The sequence below is a fragment of the Lepidochelys kempii genome, chromosome 4 (genome assembly GCF_965140285.1).
Source record: "Lepidochelys kempii isolate rLepKem1 chromosome 4, rLepKem1.hap1, whole genome shotgun sequence".
NCBI lineage: Eukaryota > Metazoa > Chordata > Testudines > Cheloniidae > Lepidochelys > Lepidochelys kempii.
Window position 1 is genome coordinate 56,822,169 of NC_136383.1, and position 23,425 is coordinate 56,845,593.

The following is a 23,425-nucleotide window of genomic DNA, read 5'->3' on the forward strand; positions in this document are numbered from 1 at the left end:
ATGTATGCTTGTACCATTCTAACAAGCTTTAATTAATGATGTGCTGCTAATGCTTTCCCAAAGAAATTACTTTCTAGAAGATAAATCACCTTTCAATTTTACAGAAACATGCACTGTTTAAACAATATATTGTCAATACGTTGCATCCACAATGTTACCTGCATATATACTGCAGCATCATTTAAAACAAATATGACAATGTAAAATCTTATGAGCATCTTAAGATATCTGATTTTAACTTTTAGGGATGAAAATTAAATATGTTCGTAAGAATTTTAAATTTTTCAGAGTACGCCCCAATGAAAAAAATCATGTGAGGAAGAGAAGTTCACCCTATTTAATGTAATACAATGAGGTCTACTTGAAAAGCATATTTTAAAGGGAAAAGAGCTTTTATACTGATTTGAGAAGGCTACCCTATAAAAATTAAAACATGATGTTCAGAGTTTGCAACAGATTTTATCCTTGGAAATTGAAACAAGTTGCTGACAATCAATTACTTCAAAATCTTAATTGCCTTATATTCTGTTGGGTTTTAATTTACTCATGGTTTCTGATTATTTGTCGCTTTCATTATTATTTAAAAGAAAATATATTTTTAAGGACTGTACTTACAATTCTCAACAACCAAGTGAGCGCAAAACTTGCAGTTGAGTAATGAGTGCCATAGTGAAACTTTGGAACCTGATCATCTTCCCATGATTCATATCGCTCTGCGAAGAATGCTGCTCTCTTTGGATTTAGAGCACCAATTGGCTAAAACAAAGGAGACAATCACCACATCATAATCATAACCAGTTTTCAGTGTCTTTCCAAACAGAATTATTAGCATGCATGTAAATATGTTGTCTAGGATTTTTTTTTCTTTTTTGTTTTTTGCAAAAGCAGACAGAGTTGATATGTGAGTGAAGAGAAATGTGGATCTCAAACTTGGATAACATACACACAGGTGATGGAAGAAGCTGTTACGTTCCATCAGTATAGTCTAATTTCGGTTGAACACTGATCATCACTATCAAGCATTTCACAGCAGACAGTATTACACAAAGTGGATCCTAGGTGTGTGATGTTTTGTAGACTATTGAATGAGTTGTGAGCAACAGTTAGAAACATGGCTTTGGACCTTGATGTTTTAGGAAAGGTGTCAGGCTGACCAAGAGTGAGAGGGAATGTCAAATGTAGGTGGAATGTTGATATTAGAACTAGTGTTTGATTTTTTGTTTGTTTTCTTGTTGTTGGTGCTGTTTGTTTTGTTTTTTTAAATGGTAACTCATCCCACAAGAAATTATACCTAAAGAATAAGATTTGTCTGCACATAATGCAGGAAAATGAGAAAGACAAATTATATCAGAAAGTATTGATATCAAAAATCAAACTAAGTTAATTAAATATGCAAAATTACCAAAAAGACTTACCACATTTTTATAAACATTGCTAAAATGGGATTTAATTAATGCAAAATACAAAGTTTTGGTATACATGCCATGTGTTTCTTCAATGGGATTATTCCTATATCAGGATTCGGTGGTCTTTTAATTGTTTTATATGTATAATACTTTAAGAGGTCTGAAATATTTTGGTACATATGGGCAATATTTGATACATTTCTACTATATGTACAGAGACTGATATAGAATACTGTTTTCTTATACCATTAAATTAAATGATGCACATGTAAACAGATTATGGAAGTGCCTGGTTATAACTGAAGAATACCCTTGCAGAAAAGATATTTTCACATTTATCATCTTACTAAAATAAAATTAACAGATATAGTTAACAATACATACAAGATGAGACAAACATTCAAGGTAAAGCTTCTAAGCAAAAGTAAGAAACAATAATACAGCACTGAGTCAGTGAAAACAGAGGTTTCCTTTGGTTAGATGTAAAAAATAATTTAAAATCTAAGTAAAAAAATGATCTCCATTGCCGTATTTATAATTTTGGAAATATTTGGATTATCTGATTACTACTATAAAAGTATATTTTTACTTGCAGATGGCATCTGATGTACTATATCAACTGCAAGTAGTTTTTCTTCTAGATAACAGATCAAACAAGGATTTAAGATCTAATCTTACTTAAAGCAGTTTTCACTTTGCAATTGGATAAAGAAAACATCTTAGGTTGATTACTATTTTTGCAGTTCACTAATTTGAAATGTAACCCTTTTAAAGGAGTGATTGCTTGCAGAAAAGGATGTTATCTGATTTAGCAAACATATTCCAGGGAAGAATGCAACTGACTCCAAGAACTATCTTTTTTGTTACAGAACCATTTTGGAATCTCCATCTGCACAGATTTTCCCTAAAGACTCAGCTATGCTGGAGGGGAAAAAAAGAGAAATAAGATCATTCGTAAAAAAACTGTATGAATGAAAAATAGAATCAGTGCTGTATCTATATAGTACTGTAGCATTTTAAGTATTCACTTAATTTGCTCCTATTTTTATTACCCTGCAAATGAGCATGCCCCAAATCAATAGTTATAGAATTACATTCCTTGAATATAAAGCTAAAACCAATTAGGATTGATTTCATTCTCTTTTGAAAAAATGGTATCATGCAGAGATCCATACAGCTAAAATCCACGGTATTGATTCTCACTATTATTGTTACAGTTGGTTTCTTAAGCCTGCAACAGGACAACCATCAAGACATGCCACATTTATTTTCAAGCAAATAAAAAAAAAAAGTCCCCAAATGACAGAAAGCTTAGGGAGGGGGAAAAAAAACAAAAACAACGAACCACAGAGCTGTGCACTGACAATGATACACTATCAGCTTACTCAGAGAAGTTACAGTGGGAATACACACATTGAATTATACATTACACGAATGCACTGATTTATTGTGGTAATAACATCCACCTCATTAAAAGATTCTGCTTTGCTGCAGTCGGAGAGCTACATATTGTTTACTGCTATAAATTAATGGCAGTGCACAAAACACTGTGGAACCCCTCTAACAATAGATCTGTAATGACAGTGCTGTATATCACAGCTTCCTCAGCAGCTTCATAATAAAATGGAGACAATGTATTGGTCTAATACATTCTACCATGCTGGCCCATATTTTTCTGACAACTGCTTTAGCAGACAAGGTGATTCAACAATGCTATAAAGTGCTGTAAACCGTTAACTAAGCTTGAGCCATAGAGGAAATCATTGTATAGTGGCTGTTCAAAAATCCTCCCAAGGCTGAACTTAATTAAAAATGTTAATCCAAATTTCTCAGTAACGCATATATTTGGAAACAAATAGGTAACCGTTGTTAACTACTGAGGTTGGGGATGATGGCTGATTCTTCTTCCTATGGCAAAAAGAGGAAATTCACACGAAGCTATGTAAATGTACTTATAGAAATGATGGGAGCAGAGTTGCTCTCTAGCCAACATGGTTTCCCTCCAGCTACAAATCAGAGAAAAATGACAAACTGAAAGCTATAGCCTTCATCCTCAGTAATTCCATTCTTTGTTGCTGCAATGGATGGAATGGAAGAAGTAGATCTTAGTCTGTAGATTAAATGACCAGATACTCCTAGTAGTGTATGAGGAGATGCAAAAATATGGTAAGTAAGTTTTTGTTTTGCTTATTTTAAAAGAGTTAATGATCTTGTGCTCAACCAGAGGTACATACAAAAGCTATATATGATGGGAACATGGAGACTCCAATCTTCCCAGGAATATTAAACTTTTAAAGTGTTCTTGGTGTAGCAGTATTTTTTAAACATAATTTTTGGTCTAGAATTGAATATAGCAAATCCCAGTCTTCGGATCACTTTAAATTTCCTTCCTTTAAAATAGACTAAAGCAGATTTGGACTGTTGAAAAACAATCAATTACAATGTGCTGATATTTGGTGGTTTTGCTAATTTAAAATATGCCTTGGCACTATGGTGTGTTGCTGTATTCATTAGTTATGAATCTTCTGTTGATTTTACTGGTTTACATGCTGTACTTATTAGAGCAGTTACACATCTTGCCGCATTTTCAGGTACAGAAGCCTTGTCTCAGAGTCAAAGACCATTATCAGAATGCTATTTGTACACTTCTCTCATCTAGACAAATATAAGACTTTTCACGGTTTCTATCACATAAGCACACATTCTAGAGTACAACAAAGAAAAATAATGGAAGACATTCACTTTGGAGAATGAACTGTTGAAGTCCTATTTAAACAGATTTAAGGTTTACAAGGTAGTATGCCTAGTTAAGGTATGTAGTGGCTTTCTTCCCTATATACTTTGTTTTGATTTTAGCTAGCCTTATTTTAAGGATGTCATCTTTTGATGTCATCTGTGTCATCTTTACATTACTTTTATAACTGGATTCCTTTTCATACTGAAATGTAAGCTTTTTCCTTATTAAAGAAATTACACACTTTTTGTTTCACTAACTGTACACCTTTTACAGAGGCAAAATTTGGAGGATTTGTGATCATGAAATCTGGTCATTTGTCTTGGTTACCTAAAATCCACAAAGGATTTGAAAGGACAATGAGATGACATTTAGAGGCCAGAGTATTAATTGTTGTAGACAATAGGTGATTATAGTGTTTTAACAGTCTCTTCGCCTCTCTGTTTCTTGGAGAAATATTCCCAGAAACTGATTTTTGGAAACCAATGGGGTCCATGAATTCCCAGGAAGAGAGGGGACAACAGTAATTAGCTAACTGAAGATTTTTGGCCAGCAATAACATTAATTGAAGATTTTTGGCCAGCAATTCAATGGTCCGTAATGTAGTACAGGATTTTTAGACCAGTGAAAAGGTGTTCTTATTCATAGGACTACATATTTCTGCTTTCCTTCATCATGAACAAGAATCATATTAGGTGGACCCGCCCTACGGGCCATCTGAACTGGAGCTTTTTTCTGATCTATTCCATTAATAGTTTCTCTAGCTCTTCTTTCAGAGTGGTAGCCGTGTTAGTCTGTATTAGAAAAAAAAAAGAGGAGTACTTGTGGCACCTTAGAGACTAACAAATTTATCTGTAATGTTAATCAGGATGGCCCATTTCAAGCAGTTGACAAGAAGGTGTGAGTAACAGTAGGGGAAAAATTTGCATGGGGAAATAGTTTTTACTTTGTGTAATGACCCATCCACTCCAGGTCTTTATTCAAGCCTAATTTAATGGTGTCCAGTTTGCAAGTGGTGTTTAATGGTGTCAACTGTTTGAAATGGGCCATCCTGATTATCACTACAAAAGTTTTTTTTCCTCCTGCTAATAATAGCCCACCTTAATTGATTAGTCTTGTTACAGTTGGTATGGCAACACCCATTTTTTCATGGTGTGTGTGTGTGTGTGTGTGTGTGTGTGTGTGTGTGTGTGTGTGTGTGTCTTCCTACTGTATTTTCCACTGCATGCATCCGATTAAGTGGGTTTTAGCCCACTTAAGTTTTTGCCCAAATAAAATTTGTTAGTCTCTAAGGTGTCACAAGTACTCCTCGGGGTTTTTTTTTTCCCTAGTTCTTCTGTTATTCGGTTGACTACCTGTTATTCATGTTGAAACTATCTTTTTCACTTATTTCTACTCTGGATGACTCCATCTGTTATGTCAGAATCCTCTAACAAGAACTGTCTCCCTCATTTTATATATTTTGGATGGTTGTGAAGATTTTATTTCTTGTAATATATTTCTGTAGTACCAGATGGAAAACTCTTTGGTCTCCTCATAATGCTTTCTCTGTTTGTAAGTACTATCACTGTCCTTGAAGCAAAACATTTGTCACCCCATTATAATTGTGTCCTCTGAGTCTTGGAACTCCTATTTTCCTTAAGAGTATTCTGAAGTATGCTGACATTATCTGATTTCTTCCAGGTATTTTTTCCAAGGTCTTTTATTGTATTCACAACATTTTCTTGTCTTCCTGTTTTTCTTAATCTCAGTTTCTGATTTTCATTAATAATTTTCAGTCACTGCTTACTTGTTTGTTACTTCCTAGATTGGTTCCATGGGCGTATTTGATGTCACAACCTATTAGGTTTTCCTTTTCTCTATTGAAGATTTTAGAATCACTCCTATAGATTAGACAACTTCTAATCAATAGGCTTTTTCTAAGAATATTTGGGCTATATTCTTACTGGTTAGTTTGAGTCTCTCCCATTTCACACTTATTCTGAGTTTGCAAAATGGCATGAGACATCATGAATGGCAGGGGGGCAAGGACAACGGAGACAGAAAGGGCCAGAACTTTATCAACATACTCAAAAATGTAACTGAAAGGATAACTCTTGAAAGGAAAAGATTCATTTCTGCTTTGCAGACCTCTTTGGCCCCAGGAGACCCGCCACAGAACCTGTCATAGGTGATGGGCATTAAATAATGATGGTCCTCCCTTATGGGGGCATCACACGCTACTAAAGGATCATTGTCTCCACCCATTCAAACCCTTGACCCACAATGTGCTCCAGCTATAATGGCTAGGATGTTTTAGTCTCTAAGTGTAGTGATTCTCAGGATATAAACTGCCAAAGTTGCATCTGAATTGAAATGGCAGGAAAAAATATATGAAGACAATAAGCACAACAACATACACTTCTTTTCAAGATCTGATATCTTATTGCATACTTAGGCTAGAAATACTTTAGCAGACTAGAAAGCCACTAAGCACTGGTCCAATGACCAGTGATCATAAATTTAAAAAAATAAAATCTGATCCTGAACTTGCTTCTCCTCTTGATTTTTTCATCTATTTCTGCCTGATCTTACCCACTATCTGAAGTTTTGTAAATCTACTTCTTTGCACTGTTGAGTTATGCTTCTCAGCATATTTGCCAAGTATGATCTTTGTTCTTCCTAGGATTTATTTTCAAGACCACTTATCTGGTTTTCATTATTGAGAATTTTCAATAACTTATGTTTGGTCAAACACATCTTCAGAAAAAGTATACAGTCTTGATTTGAAGACAACATAGAATCATAGAAGATTAGGGTTGGAAGAGACCTCAGGAGGTCATCTAGTCCAACCCCCTGCTTAAAGCAGGAACAATCCTCAACTAAATCATCCCAGCCAGGGCTTTGCCAAGCCGGGCCTCAAAAACCTCTAAGGATGGAGATTCCACCACCTCCCTAGGTAACCTATTCCAGTGTTTTACCACCCTCCTAGAAAAATATTGTTTCCTAATATCCAACCTAGACCTCCCCCACTGTAACTTGAGACCATTGCTTCTTGTTCAGTCATTTGCCACCACTGAGAACTGCCGAGCTCCATCCTCTTTGGAACCCCCCTTCAGGTAGTTGAAGGCTGCTATCAAATCTCCCCTCGCTCTTCTCTTCTGCAGACTAAATAACCCCAGTTCCCTCAGCCTTTCCTCGTAAGTCTGTCATCTGCCACCACTGAGAACAGCCGAGCTCCATCCTCTTTGGAACCCCCCTTCAAGTAGTTGAAGGCTACTATCAAATCCCCCCTCACTCTTCTCTTCTGCAGACTAAACAAGACCAGTTCTCTCGCCTCTCCTCATACGTCATGTGCCCCAGCATCCTGATCATTTTTGTTGCCCTCCGCTGGACCATCTCGACAATTTGTCCACATCCTTTCTGTAGTGGGGGGGCCCAAAACTGGATGCAATATTGCAGATGTGGCCTCACCAGTGCCAAATAGAGGAGAACAATCACTTCCCTTGATCTGCATCAAGAGATGGAGAATTCACACTTCCCTTGGTAGTTTGTTCCGGTGGTTAATCATTCTCTCTGTTAAAAACGTGTGCCTCATTTCCCATTTGAACTTGAGAGGCTTCAGCTTCCAGCCATTGATTCTTGTTATGCCTTTCTCTGTTAAATTAAAGAGCCCTTTAGTATCCAGTATTTTCTCCAATTACAGTATTTATTCACTGTAATCAAGTCACCTCTCAATCTTCTTTTTCATAAACTAAACAGATTGAGCTCTCTAAGTCTCTCACTATAAGGCACTAGGCCTTGAGTCACTTTTGTGGCTCTTTTCTGCATCCATCCTAATTTTTCAATATCTTTTTTAAAATGTAGATGCCAGAACTGTGCACAGTATTCTAGTATCTGCCTCAACAATGTGGTATACACCTCTATTCCTATTCACTACTCCCCTATTTACACACTGAAGGATTGCATTAGCCCTTTTTGGTCACAGCATCACACTGGAAGCTCATCTTGAGATTCTTGTACCCTATAACTCCTAAATCCTTTTCAGAGTCACTGCATTCCAAGACACATTCCCCCACATTCTGTAGGATGGCCTACATTCCTTACCCCTGCTTGTAAAAATTTGTGTTTTAATACAGCCAAATGCATTTTGCTTTAATGGGCCCAGCTTACCAGTCATACCAGACTACTCTCTGACTGCCCTGTTTTCATCCCTATTTACCATTCCGCCAATCTTTGTCATCCACAAATTTTATCAGCAGTGATTTCATATTTAGTTCTTGTTGTTATTCTATACTGTCTGATTCACAGTGGCTGTGAATACTCCTAATTTACATTAAACTCTGGAGCAGGCTGGCAGTGCTTAATCGCAGTGTCTTCTAATGCACTGACTTTATTTTGGGTGCATTGAAATGTCCGGCATAAGTACAGAGCAAATCCTTAAAATATAATAACTCCGCAGTTAAAACACAGTCTATACTAAGATCCTGTATAGACATTCAGGGTTTTATTTGTTAAGTCACCTTTGGATCAGGTGCAAAAACCTAACATTTAGTTCCCAGATATTAAGTGTTCAAGTCATGCTGATAAGGCAAACAGAGAGGGAACATTTCTTGGGATCAAAGGAAATTAGGGAGCTATTACACAGGAGCTCATACCTTTGGAACATTCAAGCTCAGGGGAAGCTTTGGCTGAGGTTTATGTTGCAGTATCGGAGGACACTTTGGGTTTTTTTTCCTGTTACTAATATAAGCTAAGCACCAAAAAAGGGTTTGGACATTTAAAATGTTGTCAATAGGACTATAATTGGAATGAAAAACTCATTGTCCTGGACCTGCAGGAAGAAAGACAAGATGAGTGTGGTTTCATTAGGCCACAACATTATGAATGTCCAATTCCTGTTTGCCAGGGAACTGCCCCCCCCGCCCCGCCCCAGTACCTGCCCTGGACATCAGCAACTTACTATATTGTGACAACTTGAACCTTACCTGATGACCTACCTCACTGGGTAGGTCAAAAACTAATCAAAAACTTGATTAGCACAATGCCCACAGCAAAATAAAAAAACCCAGTCCAGTGTAATCCTAGGGATGGCAGCTCTAATCCAGGCATGAGAGCGGGTTCAGGCCAGAGGGATATAGTATATACACCTTCCCTAGAATGTTCAGAAGCCAATGGCACACCTGAGTCTCACCAGCTCGCCCATCAGTTCAGTAATGTTTCTCCCTTCCCTGACCACTTCTTCCCCCAAACCCAAGGGTGGAGGGACCCTTAAAGGAGCCATAACCCCTTTTTCCTGTCAGTCCAGACAAAGACTCCATGTCCTGAGGCAGCGGGAGGTGGGTGGGACAATTTGCATTTCAAAGTAACAGCAAGTTTGCTACAGACAACTGCACGTGGTTGGCTTTTGTGTCTGGGTGTACCCACATTTGCTTACACAGAAAGAAGGCAGGTTATTTCAGTGACCATGTATGTGACATAGTACCTTTTCTTCCCCTCACCTCTTTACCTGAATAGCATTATTATGGAGTGTTTTGTTAAAGGTCATACTCAGATAATAATTTAGTTACATAGTACTACTGTCAGTTTAGAGGACTCCAATCTTAGGCCATTAGTTCCATCATCTGTTAGAGAGCTAGTAGGGTTGTTGGGTTTGAATAACTCTAGGATTCTCTGTTGGAATTGTCCCATGATTAGCATAACAAGTGAGTGTACTCAAATTATTTTACCTCAGAGTATGGCTCTTTTGCAATTGTGCTGCCTCCTTTGCCAATCACTAGAGATATGTACCTTTAACATCTGACACCAATCAAGTGAGTATCCATTTGTTCACATTCCACCTACTTAAACTTCTTCCCTTGTGACACAGGCATATCATTATGCACACGATTACGGGTATAACATATGGTTTTGAATAAAGGTATCTCAAAGAATTATTTGGTATCTAGCATTGTAGTCCAACAAACAGGGTGTGAGAGTGTGTGTGTGAGAGACAAACAGACAATAGTGAAAGTAATTCTTGAAGGGAACAGTTAAACATTAAGTACAGCTGATATTACAATCACTTCCAAAATATAAACAGGTTTCACATGCAAATGAGAATAATTAAGTATCATCTACAAAATATATATACCAAAGCTCACCACACTAAAACAATTCACAAAGAGAATGGAGAAAAAAAATACCATATTACATAAATGGTCACTGAAACCACACAGGATCTTCCTGTGTATGCAAGTATGTGTGTATGCCCAGACATAAAAGCCAGTCAAGGGTATTCCTCTACATCAAACTTGCTGTTACTTTGAGATGCAAATGAATTTTTCACTCAGACATTTATTTTATTTTATCCTGGTAAAGAGAGACACAGATAAATGGCCTCCAGTGGGCTCATTTAAGACTCATATGCACTGTTTAGGGTGCAGACAACTATTTCTCATCAGCTCCTTTATCTAACTGACAAGAATAACCAACAGACCGTGATCAGCATTTTTACAAATCTAGGCTCTTTGGATATTTTTTCATGTACTGCATATGGATAAAATGGCATAGCACTATCTCAACGTACTCTAAAATTAAATGTAATATAATCTAAACAGTACCAAAGCCACTGAGTTTTAGATCTATCAATATGATTTTTTCAGTGAGCTTTGTATCTCTCACAGATACATGTTTGAAGTGACACTAAATCAGGAGTGGGCAAACTTTGTGGCCCTAGGGCCACATCGGGTACAGAAATTGTATGGAGGACTGGGTAGGGAAGGCTGGGCGAGGCTATGCCTGGCCCCCACCCCCATTCCAGTCCCCTGGAACTCCCACCCCCATCCAACACCCCTACTCCCCACCCCTGACTGCCCCCTAGGACTCCTGCATCCCTATCCAAAACACCCCTGGCTCTCCGCCCCCGACCATCCCCCCGGGATACCCATCCCCTATCCAATCCCCCCTGCTCCCCATCCCCTGACTGCCCCCTTGGAGCCCTCCCGCCCCCTATCCAACCCTCCCTGCTCTCCCTGCCCCACATTACCCGTGGGATGGGGGAAAGGGGGGCTCAGTCCTTTCCCTGTGCGTTTCCCCTGCTCATTTGGCTGCTCTCCCTGGCAGTTGGGCAGGGCTCGCTCCCTGTCTGGGCTTGGCTGCTGGGTACAGGGGCCAAGCATGCTGGAGGTGGAGGGGGGCCCTGGGGTGCTCTGCCCCTGTCCCCGGCAGCAGGGCCCAGGCCCCTTGACCACCTCCCTGCATCCCGCTCCGGAACTTCCCCAGACTGTGCCGCCCTGGAGCACCAGGTCTGGCCGTGCTATAGCCGTGCCGCCGCCCAGCTGAAGCTGCAGCCACACTGTCCAGGTGCTGGGGTGAACTGTGACTGCGAGGGAGGCAGGGAGAGGAGCAGAAGAGGGGGGACCAGGGGCTAGTCTCCGCCCCGCTCACCACGCTGTGGGGGGTTGGGCTGGCTCCTCTGCAAGCCTGTCCGGACCCTGCTCCCTGACAGGAGCTCGGGGGCCAGAGGGAAAGGTCCTGCGAAGGAGATGTGGCCCACAGGCCGTAGTTTGCCCCCCTCTGCACTAGATAGTCCTGAAAATACGTTGGACCTAATTATGCCATCAATATTTAAGCAAAACTTGCTTTTCAAATCAACGGGAAATTTTGTTTCACCTATTATGGCACAATGTGACCCACTGACAGGGTGACCAAATGTCCCAATTTTATAGAGACAGTCCCAATTTTTGGGTCTTTTTCTTATGTAGGCTCCCTTGCTAGCTGCAACTAGAATCCCTTGCTAGCTGCAACTCCCTTGCTAGCTGCAAATCCAATTGTGCTTTGGCCTTCCTGATTACACCCCTGCATGCTCTAGCAATATCTTTATACTCCTCCCTAGTCATCTGTCATTACCCCCCACCCCGTCCTGATTTTTCACATTTGCTCTCTGGTCACCCTACCCACTGAGAACATAAAAAGCAACTCAAATGGCAAAGGCAAAATAAGTAAATTATCTTGGAACTAACTGAATAAAAAGGTAACTTTAACTGTTTACATATCAGTGATGTTACTATCATTCACCCACATTGTGTATGTAAACTAATATTAATTGAGATTTTTTACTTAAAAGCTAACATATGTTGTTTTGCCATGTAAAACTATCCACTAATAAAAATGCTCTAAGGGTTGTCCCAAGGTTAAAAAGCTTGAATGTGTCCAAATAAAAAAGTGTTTTTAATTATGCAAAAAATACAGAAGCTTACTAAGTCTGAAGTTGATAACTGATCAATAACCTTGAGCTCAAAACAGCAAGATAACCTTACATTTAGTGATAGCTAAATTTGCAGTGGGACATCCCTCATCAACCCAGAATATTAAAAGAATGGAAAGAAGAAATCAAGGGGAAAGACTTGTACATTTCTTTCCCCCTTCATATTGCCTACAACACTATCGATAATGCACTCCAACATTCTTTAAGGCTTTCATTTCCATCTCCAACAGATACCCAAACGTAATGCATAACCCAGCTTCAAACTTAGACTTTAAATAAAACGTTAGCAGTGATCTTGTATGCTTTTATGTAACTTATATCAACCAATCAGCATGCATTATCAGCACTGACTATCACATATGGCATGCATTTGGGAAGTCACTCAGTCTTAATACTGCAGAAGTCACTGCTAAGGTTTGGTTTACCTCAGTGGATCTCTCTCAGAGTAAAGGGAGCTTCATGTGCCTGGGAATCAGAGGGAGAAATGGTGCTGTTGAAGCCGATCCTGCCTATGTCAAGTGCTGGAAAAGTGTGTAGAGGCTGTGCTGTCCCTCAATAAATTATCTGATTACATTTTTTCCCTATTTAAAAGTTACTGAAAGTAAATACACCAAGAGTAATCCTCCATGATTAGCAATGACAACATAACCTGACAGCCAGAAGGAACCTCCCTGAAACAACCTTTGTTACCATTCACTTTCCAAAACAGTCCATAGGTCCTCATGGCCTTCCAGAAATTGGATAAAGCCAGGAGCAGTGGCAGGGAATGTGTACTTTCATTATACCAGCAGATCTGCTTATTGCTCTCCCCCTTTCTTGCCAGGATGAAGCCTTCAAACATGTCAAGGCCATAAAAATGTGATGGCCACCATCTTGGCCCACTCGAGGAATTGAACCAATGACCTCCAGAGCTCCAAGCATGAGTTTTTACAGCTTGTGCTAAAAAAGCCCATTTTCTCAAGCTGAGAGCTGTAACAGACTTACATCCTCTATGCATGATTAGGCATAGAGTGGGGCACAAAGCACACACTGACCAGTGGGTTACACAAGCAAATTGTGTGACAATTGACTGAAATGTGAAACGTATTTTGGTTATTCATACCATAATTTAGATCATCACAGCTTTTCAGTACAAAACCTATTTTAAAGTGATGTTCTCACTGTGCAAATCATATCCAAAGCTACCATCTCTTCACATTGTTCAGCAGCAGCGTTTGAACCCCTTAACCTTCACATCCCTAGCTTAAACAATTACTACTTGAGCTACAAGAGTAACTGGTAGTAATTGACTAGCTAGGATGACTTGATACACACTTTCTCAGAGCATTACACAACTATTTACTCACTAGTCAGCAGTAAAATATTGTCAGCCAAGAATCCTGGATTCTATCCCTAGCTCTGGGAGAGGAGTGTGGTTTAGAGTGGTTAGAGATTGGATTATCCTAACTGGTTTAGTCATTCCAAAAGACAGTGCGGTACACTGGCTAAGAATGGCATCTATTGTATTAGAGACCTGGATTCTGTACCTACAGAGGGTGCAATGAGCACTCTCCATTATTTTTTCTTAGTGGGATGTGGAGTGTTCAGCAGGTCTGTTCTTAACTATTTTCTAAGTTGGTGTTCCTGGCCACAGTTAAAAATAAATAAAGTGAATTGCATGGGAATTAAAACAGCACTTTGAAGATATGAGATTTGAAACCCTGATTCATTATTCTCCATTATGGCTAAAAAGCTATAAAATATTCCATAGACAAACACTACTAATGTATAATTGATATTCTAGCCATCAGCACGAGGAGCAACAGTATGGCCAGAGCACAGGTGTTTTAGATTTAACAGAATATCAGGGTTGGAAGAGACCTCAGAAGATCATCTAGTCCAACCCCCTGCTCAAAGCAGGACCAATCCCCAACTAAATCATCCCAGCCAGGGCTTTGTCAAGCCAGGCCTTAAAAACCTCTAAGGATGGAGATTCCACCACCTCCCTAGGTAACCTATTCCAGTGCTTCACCACTCTCCTAGTGAAATAGTGTTTCCTAATATCCAACCTAGACCTACCCCACTGCAACTTGAGACAATTGCTTCTTGTTCAGTCATTTGCCACCACTGAGAACAGCCGAGCTCCATCCTCTTTGGAACCCCCCTTCAGGTAGTTGAAGGCTGCTATCAAATCTCCCCTCGCTCTTCTCTTCTGCAGACTAAATAACCCCAGTTCCCTCAGCCTTTCCTCTTAAGTCATGTACCCCAGCTCCCTAATAATTTTCGTTGCCCTCCGCTGCACTCCCTCCAATTTGTCCGCATCCCTTCTGCAGTGGGGGGATCAAAACTGGACACAATACTCCAGGTGTGGCCTCACCAGTGCCGAATAGAGGGGAATAATCACGTCCCTCGATCTGCTGGCAATGTTCCTACTAATACAGACCAATATGCCATTGGCCTTCTTGGCAACAAGGGCACACTGCTGACTCATATCCAGCTTCTCATCCACTGTAATCCCCAGGTACTTTTCTGCAGAACTGCTGCTTAGCCAGTCGATCCCCAGCCTGTAGCGGTGCATGGGATTCTTCCTTCCTAAGTGCAGGACTCTGCACTTGTCCTTGTTGAACCTCATCAGATTTCTTTTGGCCCAATCCTCCAATTTGTCTAGGTCACTCTGGACCCTATCCCTACCCTCCAGCATATCTGCCTCTCTGCCCAGCTTAGTGTCATCTGCAAACTTGCTGACGGGGCAATTCATCATCCAGATCATTAATAAAGGTGTTGAACAAAACCAGCCCCACAACCAACCCCTGGGGCACTCCGCTTGATACTGGCTGCCAACTAGACATCGAGCCGTTGATCACTACCTATTGAGCCTGACAATCTAGCCAGCTTTGTATCCACCTTATAGTCCATTCATGCAATCCATACTACTTTAACTTGCTGGCAAGAATACTGTGGGAGACCATGCCAAAAGCTTTGCTAAAGTCAAGATATATCACATCCACCGCTTTCCCCATATCCATAGAACCAGTTATCTCATCATAGAAGGCAATCAGGTTGGTCAGGCATAACTTGCCCTTGGTGAATCCATGTTGACTGTTCCTGATCACCTTCCTCTCCTCCAAGTGCTTCAAAATGGATTCCTTGAGGACCTGCTCCATGATTTTGCCGGGAACTGAGGTGAGGATGACCCGTAGTTCCCCGGGTTCTCTTTCTTCCCTTTTTAAAATATGGGCACTATATTAGTCTTTTTCCAATCATCCAGGACCTCCCCCAATCGCCACAAATTTTCAAAGATAATGGCCAATGGCTCTGCAATCACATCAGCCAACTCCCTCAGCACCCTGGGATGCATTAGATCTGGACCCATGGACTTGTGCATGTCCAGCTTTTCTAAATAGTCCTTAACCTGTTCTTTCACCACTGAGGGCTGCTCACCTTCTCCCCATATTGTGTTGTCCAGTGCAGCAGTCTAGGAGCTGACCTTGTCTGTGAAGACCGAGGCAAAAAAAGCATTGAGTACTTCAGCTTTTTCCACATCATCTGTCACTATGTTGCCTCCTCCATTCAGTCAGGGTCCCACACTTTCCCTGACCACCTTCTTGTTACCCTAACATACCTGTAGAAACCCTTCTTGTTACCCTTCTCATCCCTTGCTAGCTGCAACTCCAGTTGTGCCTTGGCCTTCCTGATTACACCCCTGCATGCTCTAGCAATATTTTTATACTCCTCCCTAGTCATCTGTCATTTCTTGCAAAAGGAGTACCAAAAAAGAAACAATCCAGTGAAAATTTGACGCACTGGATGATTTTTAAACTCTTATTCTTCCCTCTGTATCAATTCATTTTTTTAATCAAACCATCATGAAAAATTCAAGCTGTACTCAAAGTTTATATTTTGTGTTACGGTTTTGCCATTTTAATGATATTTTTCCAAAATAAAGGTTTAAAGCTCCTGTTAAAACTGAACTCATACACAGACCTAACTATAGTACAGCAACCATTGCACTACAACATAGAAAAGCAGAGGTTTAAATAGAGTATAAATTAATGTGAAGAAAAAAAGGACTAACAAACTAATGAAGATCTTTATTTCTAGAGTAATTCATTGAATATGGAAACAAAATTATTGAAAGTAAGACCCTGGCTACCCTGTATAGACAAAGTTCATAAGTGACCTGATAATATTTTAAAAATCCACACTCGCACAGCATAGTGTGAGAGGGCTTGCCTCGAAATCACCATACCTCATCAAAAACTGACCAGACTAGCTTTAGTTTCTCAAAGGCCTCTCTAGATTGGTCTTGGGAGGTGCAAGAGAAGGCAAACAATTCTGACTGGTGACTTTATATCCTTCCAGTCCTTTGAATGACCACCAGCTCTCCTTCCTGGTGGATATGTGTCACTAATGGCACTGGGAAAGGGTTGTGTCACCGGAAGGGGAGTGGGGTGCTTTCTATAACAGCTTCATGCTATCCAAGATACATAAGAAAGAGGCCAGGTCAAAGGTTGGGTATGAGCCACCATGGCCTCTGGGGCTCCTGTTCAGAGCAGGAAACAAATCATCTTATTCTGCCTCCTGAGCCCCGAAAGCCACAATATGCAATATGATTCTTATAGGTGAAATCAAATTTTTTTTAGCGCCTCAGGGTAACTTTGTGAGATGTATGTACTCAGACAACCACCTGAGGGCAGGTCATGGCCTTGTACATGCCATCCTACATGCTTCCCCCACTTTGGTGCTTGACACAAAGGCAGAGCCTCACCACAAGTGGATTTGACACCATAATTTGGAATTAAGTTCCATAAAGCAGTTACCTTAATTGCCCTTTTCTAGAAAGGAGAATGTGATCCTAATATAGTGTGCCCTAGATCTCTGCTCAACAGTATAGCACTGTCATATCCAATCTCTGCCACTGCATCAGTGACCCACTCAATGCCCTGTACTGTGCCTGGGTTTGTAGTAAAATAAGAGGCTAACCAACACATCAAATTGCAAAGATTGCAATGGAATATAAGCAATTAGCATGAACGTACCCCTCACCCTTCTGAGTAATACTGTACTGCTCTATCAAAGACAAACTGACAAGAATGTCAGTACCAGAGTCATACACATATGAAATCCATTGTCCCTAAAGAATCTTGGGTGATCCTTTCATAACTGTTCACAAATACTGTGATCTCAAACCTATGTTTGGATACCTACTGATTGACAACTTTTCTTGCATTTATCTACTTGTGCTGGCTTAATGGCAGCACACCAAGCCTTCCTTGGAAGCACCTCAGACCAAACCATGGGGTCAGAAAACTGCTGATTAATGAGACTGAAATCCTCTCTGACCTAAGATTACAAAGTCTACCCTCATCCCTGTTGCTTTTACTTGAGAACAATGAGAATCTGCAGCAGATCTAGAGGTTCTTCCCTTGGAACAGACAGATGCAAGCAGCTGATCCCAAAACTTTCTGCAAAGGCGATGGCAATGATGAAGTACAGTCTGAACCACAATGCCTAAATGCAATATGATTCTTATATGTGAAATCAAAGGGAATCATGGATTTTTAGTGCCTCTTAAAATCAGGCCACTTTTTAAGGTGCCTAAATATGGAGTGAAGTTCTTTAAAAGGAGGTTGAGGCTAAACTATTATTCCTGCCTGGAATCTATTCCTAATTACTTGGTGCCAGCAGCAATGTAGTCTTCCACTCAGCGAATAGCATGATTTGATTTGGAATTTGAAATATTGATTTTAGTTATTCTAATGGCAGATAATCTGGTGGAGCCCAACTGTACATCATGTGGTAAATAAGCAAAGCAAAAGATTTACATACGCTTCACGCTAAGTAGTTTAGGAAACACAAAAAAGAATATTCTACCCCAATCACCTTACATGATAATGGAATTATTATCTTAACAGCAAAGCATGTGACCAGTTCACCAGAGATGTGCTATCTACAAAATTAAATGATTTGCACAAACCAGTCCATACCCCAAGTATAAATTATCTATTTACATGTTCATCTTTAAAAGCAGCAACATCCACGAACAAGAGCAAAAACAATTTTGCAGTAATAACTCTAGTAACTGTGTTTCTTTGAGATGATGGTGTCAGAGAACTCTATTGTCCATGATGGGAAAAGGAATGATTTTTTTGTAGTTCACTAAAACACCCAGCTGAGAGAACAGGAAGAGAACACAGCTGTCAGGGATGGTCTAGATAACACTTAGTCCTGCCATGAGCCTCTCAAAGTCCCTTCCAATCCTATGATTCTTGCCACTGTCTCCTGTTCGGGTCTGCCCTAAATCAGCCAGTCATCAAGATAAGGGTAGACAGGAATGCCCTTCCTTCTGAGGATGCCAGTACTATTTCCAGGCACTTTGTGAAGTCTCTCAATGCTGTGCAGAGTCTGAATGACAGTACTTTGTATGGGTACTGATTAGATGCTGTGAATCTTAGATACTTCCTGTGGGCCAGATGGATGGCTAAGTGGATGTATGCATCCTGCAAGTCAAGGGACACGAACCAGTCTTGAGCCTGAAGAGATGGGATGACTGAGGTAACCATTAGCAGCCTGAATATGAGGCAGCATATATATTTTTCAGCCTCCTCAGGTCTAGGATAGGACAAACATCCCCTTTCTTATTTGGGATGGTAAGTATCAGAAATAGAAGCCTCTTCCCCAAGACTCCTGTGGAACCTCTTCTACAGCCCCTAGATGAAGCAATCAGGCCACTTCTGTTTATAATAGTGAGTCCCTGAAGAGAACAGGGAAGGACAGAGGGTGGAGATAATATTTGGAAATGGATAGGGTAGTTGTAGTTGATTATATCTATCGCTCATTTGTCATCTGTAAAGGCCACCCATGCCTGATGGAAAAGGACAGGGTAATTCTCAAAGTTGGACACTGGCTCCAAATTGATGGGAGCATTGAGTCAAACTGGAGTCAAATCTGCTGCTTCTTAGAGGGAACCAGGTTAGCTGAGGCAGTGGAAGACAGGCACCCTTTGAATACCTGGGTTTCTTTCTTTGTGGGCATTCTGATTGTTAATCCCAGGAGCAGGATGTTGTCTCTGCTCTACTGGAGGTGATACTTGTCAGGTTTCCTATAAGGGGACAGAGTGTAAATCTCTAAGGACTTCAGCACTTCCCTTGAGTCCTGAGGAAATAGAGTGCTTTCATTTTTTTTCTGGAGGGAGAGCTTCATTCCCTCTAAGGGCAGGTCCTATATGGTGTTATGTACCTTGTGTGGTATGCCAGATGCCTGGAACCACAAGGCCTGTCTTGGTGACTGCTACATCTATAAATTGAGGAAATAGTATTTGGGAACCAGGACCTGGGAGTTCGCCCCCTGGATAGAGTGAAGTTGATAAATATGCTTTGTGCCCAAAGAGTCCAAATTTATTTTTATTTTTGTCTTTACATGCATCTTTCACAAACTTCAATTTTTCATGTACTACCAAAACAACCAGAGATCCTGAGTCTGGATGGGCATAAGAGTGTTCAAGGCCCTTTGGGGCACCTGATATCTCTTCTCCACTCTTTTCACAGTGGGAGGAAGAGTGGCCAGTGTTTGCCACAATCCTTTGGCCAGTTCCAGGATCCCCTCTTTAATAGGGAAGTCAATATTAGCCAGCATTGTGGTGCTCAAGATAACAAAGAGTTGATGGAACTTCTCTTTCCGATGTCTCCACAATGTGTGACGGGAAATCCTGAAATGCTTTAAAGCTATTTATCACCAGTGCTGGGACTGGTGTCATTGTGTCATCCGGCAATGAGGACAATTTTTTGAGTGAAGACAGACAGATCTCTCTTGCTCCTGGAGGGTCTCTTTGGTTCAACTGTGGGTGGTTTGGTTAACGATGCCACTGTGGAATCGGATCGCCTCCTCTTTACAGAAGTGTGGGAGGGGGATCTGCTCCTGGATGTGCCTGATGATGGTCCCCAGTAAGGCCCTTATGTCCAAGGTGGCATGATGTATGGGGGTTGGCCTGTTTGAGACTAGTGGCACTCATGCCCCATCTGGGACAGGGTTCTGAATGACAGCTACCTGGTGCCCTCTGTGGTGTAACTGTCTGAAGGGATCGCTACTCAATGCTGGCAACTAAGCCTACTTTTCCTCTTTGAATGGTGGTGCTGTCAGATGGTATGACACTGGGGCCGGTTCCAGTGCTGGCCATCTCTTCAGCACAGGAAACAACTCTGGAGGTCCCTGGTAACTTTTCTTCTAGATTCCTCTAGCATGTATCTTGGGACCTTGGTAGGGTCCATCATGGTCAGCACCAGGTCAGCACCAAGTCTTTCATTCACTGTGCCATTCCCAGGCTGGGCGAGGACTCAGATGATCTGTCCTTTGAGGAGTGATGTTGTGTCTCCTCCTTCTGGGATTCCCTTCACATCTGAGCAGTATTTGGGCTCCATCTGTCTCCATGAGTGAGCATCACTTTTATTTATAGGGATAGGTATTGATTTTACTGTCTGGGGTGCTAGCACAACAGCAGTCAGTGCAGGTTCCAGTGTCAATACTAAGGTTTCTGATGCTGCAGATTTTGCAGATGTTGAAGTGGTCAGTGTTGAAGTCTCTGGCTCTGAGGGTGAGCTCTCCATATTCTTTTCACTGCCCAATCCCGGGGTGTGATGTATGTGCAAAGGAGCACTGGCTGAAGTTGGTTTATTAGGCTTGCCTGAATAGCAACAGTCACCTCTGGGTCTGAAATGACCTGTATGGAATGTTCTGGCAAATGTTGCTTGAGCCAAGCATCCCTGAATTTGCAGAACCTGACAGAGAAGGACTTGCACACTGAGCACCTTCTGGGATATAGCTCTCCCCTAGGCAGAAGAGAACTTTAAGGGTTTGGCATTTGCCATTAGATGTGGCAGTTGTCACGAGCCCCTTGCTCTACTGTACACAGAAGTGTTCAGTGGAGTAGGAGTCTCTGGTAACTTTTCTTCCCTTTTTCGGGAATGGGGGTGAGGAGATGGGAATTGTCCAAATAAATGGAGTGTGAAGATGAAGATTTCTTCACAAGTCTCCAAGAGAAGAAGTGGGTTAGGCATTTGCTAGATGTCATATTTCACAGCCACGAGTGGTAAGAGGGAATGAAGGGAGGGTCACAGCTGCTCCAACCTTTATGCCCTCACACAGGAACATGAGGAAGCACAGGGCACATGTGCAGCTCTGACTGATACTGGTGTTCAGAAGAATTCGACCTCATGCACATGAGACACACTACACCTATAGTGGGATTGACACTGACATAGCATCGAAGAGAAATGTCCATTATTGAAGTTTATGCTAGGACAATGGGACAGGTACAACTTGTCACCAAAAAATCTATTACTTCTCGTCCAAGTATACTTTTCTATCCGCGGCTCCGACATACCAATTAAACACCTCAGTTCACTGAATGTGAAAGCTATTTGTTGCTTTTGTACACTTGGATGGAACAGAAGTTATTGCACCCACTATAAAATACAAAAATTGCAGATATCTAAATAAGATGATTTATCCCATACTGCATGAAAATGATTAAAAAAAGAGTAAAACATTATGATGTACACATGCACCTGAAGTGAAGACATATGGGGATTTAAGAAAGCTTTAATAATCCTCCTCTAATGAGGTAAATTTATAGTCTTACAAAAGTAGTGTGTACTACATAAAGAAGTTATCAACAGCACAGCTTACTTGTGCATTAAGGATCTTAAAAACACTTAGGGTGGATTTTCATCCATAAAGAGTTCTCCTTTGGTATCTCAGAATTTTCCAAGTAGCAGTTATTTCTATATTCTCTCTCTATCCCAAGCCCATGGGCACATCACAATTTATTGCCTGAATTGAAGGAGGAAAAGGAAAAAATGTACTTTGGGATGATGGAAGTAATATAGAAGATGGGAATCATTCTGCTGTAAAACACTATATGCTACATAAATAAAATATGTACTGCTTATAAGTAAAATATGTAATGTCCATTCCTAACCATAATCGCCTCTTAAGAAATAAACACTCAAGTTGGAGCGGAATAACTGAAGGGTGGTATGTTGCTGGTATTTGTCAGGAGTATTCGCAACACTGACAGTAATATTAACCACAATCCATTTCAGTTGCTTTGGTTTATCATTGTGTGACTGATGTTCGAAACAATGTCATCAGAAGCTGCTTATATAAAGTGTGGGTTTAACCTATACATTGCAGTTATTTAAATCTGTACTAACTGTGCAGAACTAGTTAATATATAAACAAGGCCATCACCTAGGTTTGTCAATCAAAGTGACAAACATTTTAGTTATAATATTTAGGCATGGATACAATAGGTAATAAATATAAACAGTGTACTATACATACTTTAGTGCCAAAAAATAGAAGTGTTTTGAACATAAATCCACTGACTGATATATTATTTCGTATTTTAAACTACAATTATTTCAGTGCATTACTCAAACTAACACTATAAATTCAATAGTGTAGATGTACAAAACAAAACAAAAAAGGTAACTAATAACTTCTTATGGACCAATAAATTTTTTACAATATAGAAGAGGTCAAAAATATCTCTTCTTCAGGTAATCTTTGCCCAAAGCTTGCATTTTTATTTGTTCTGCTGTTTTAACAAAAATTTACCTTGTTTATTCTTTTATTTTTTGGTATCAAAATACAACTTCAGAATGTTTGTAGTTATTTGTTAAAACCATGTGAATGTTAAATGAAAAGTGTTACTAGAACCCCATAACTTGAAATATTTTCAAAAGTCTTTAACAGTTTAAAAGTTCATAGTAGTAAAAAATAATTTATGCTTTGATTTTTAATCTTCCTTCCCAAAATTGAAAGAATGACATGTTGTGTAAGATCCATAATGTACTGTCTTCCCACATTATCTTCCATTAAAATAGCGGTTATTAACAATATGCTGCTGGTTAATGTTGTTTGATCAATTACTGTGAACCTACCACCAGAGAGAAAGAAAACATTCAAAATATAACCTATATGTGGGCCATAAAGCTAGAAACATCTATACAGCAACCAAAATCTGAATTACTGCATCTGTGACATATAGATGGCATATTCATTCTTGCTGTATCTGTT

At 40.3% G+C, this 23,425-nt stretch overlaps 1 protein-coding gene across 4 annotated transcripts in view; it reads right to left on the reverse strand.

Moving 5' to 3' along the window:
* Positions 1–23,425, reverse strand: part of LRBA (LPS responsive beige-like anchor protein) — a 558,089-nt gene that overhangs the window by 156,316 nt on the left and 378,348 nt on the right. For all 4 annotated transcript variants that reach the window (XM_073341330.2, XM_073341331.2, XM_073341329.2 and 1 more), the window contains one exon: positions 616–756. In XM_073341330.2, coding sequence (XP_073197431.2) covers positions 616–756 — 141 coding nt within the window. The remainder of the gene's footprint in view (positions 1–615; positions 757–23,425) is intronic.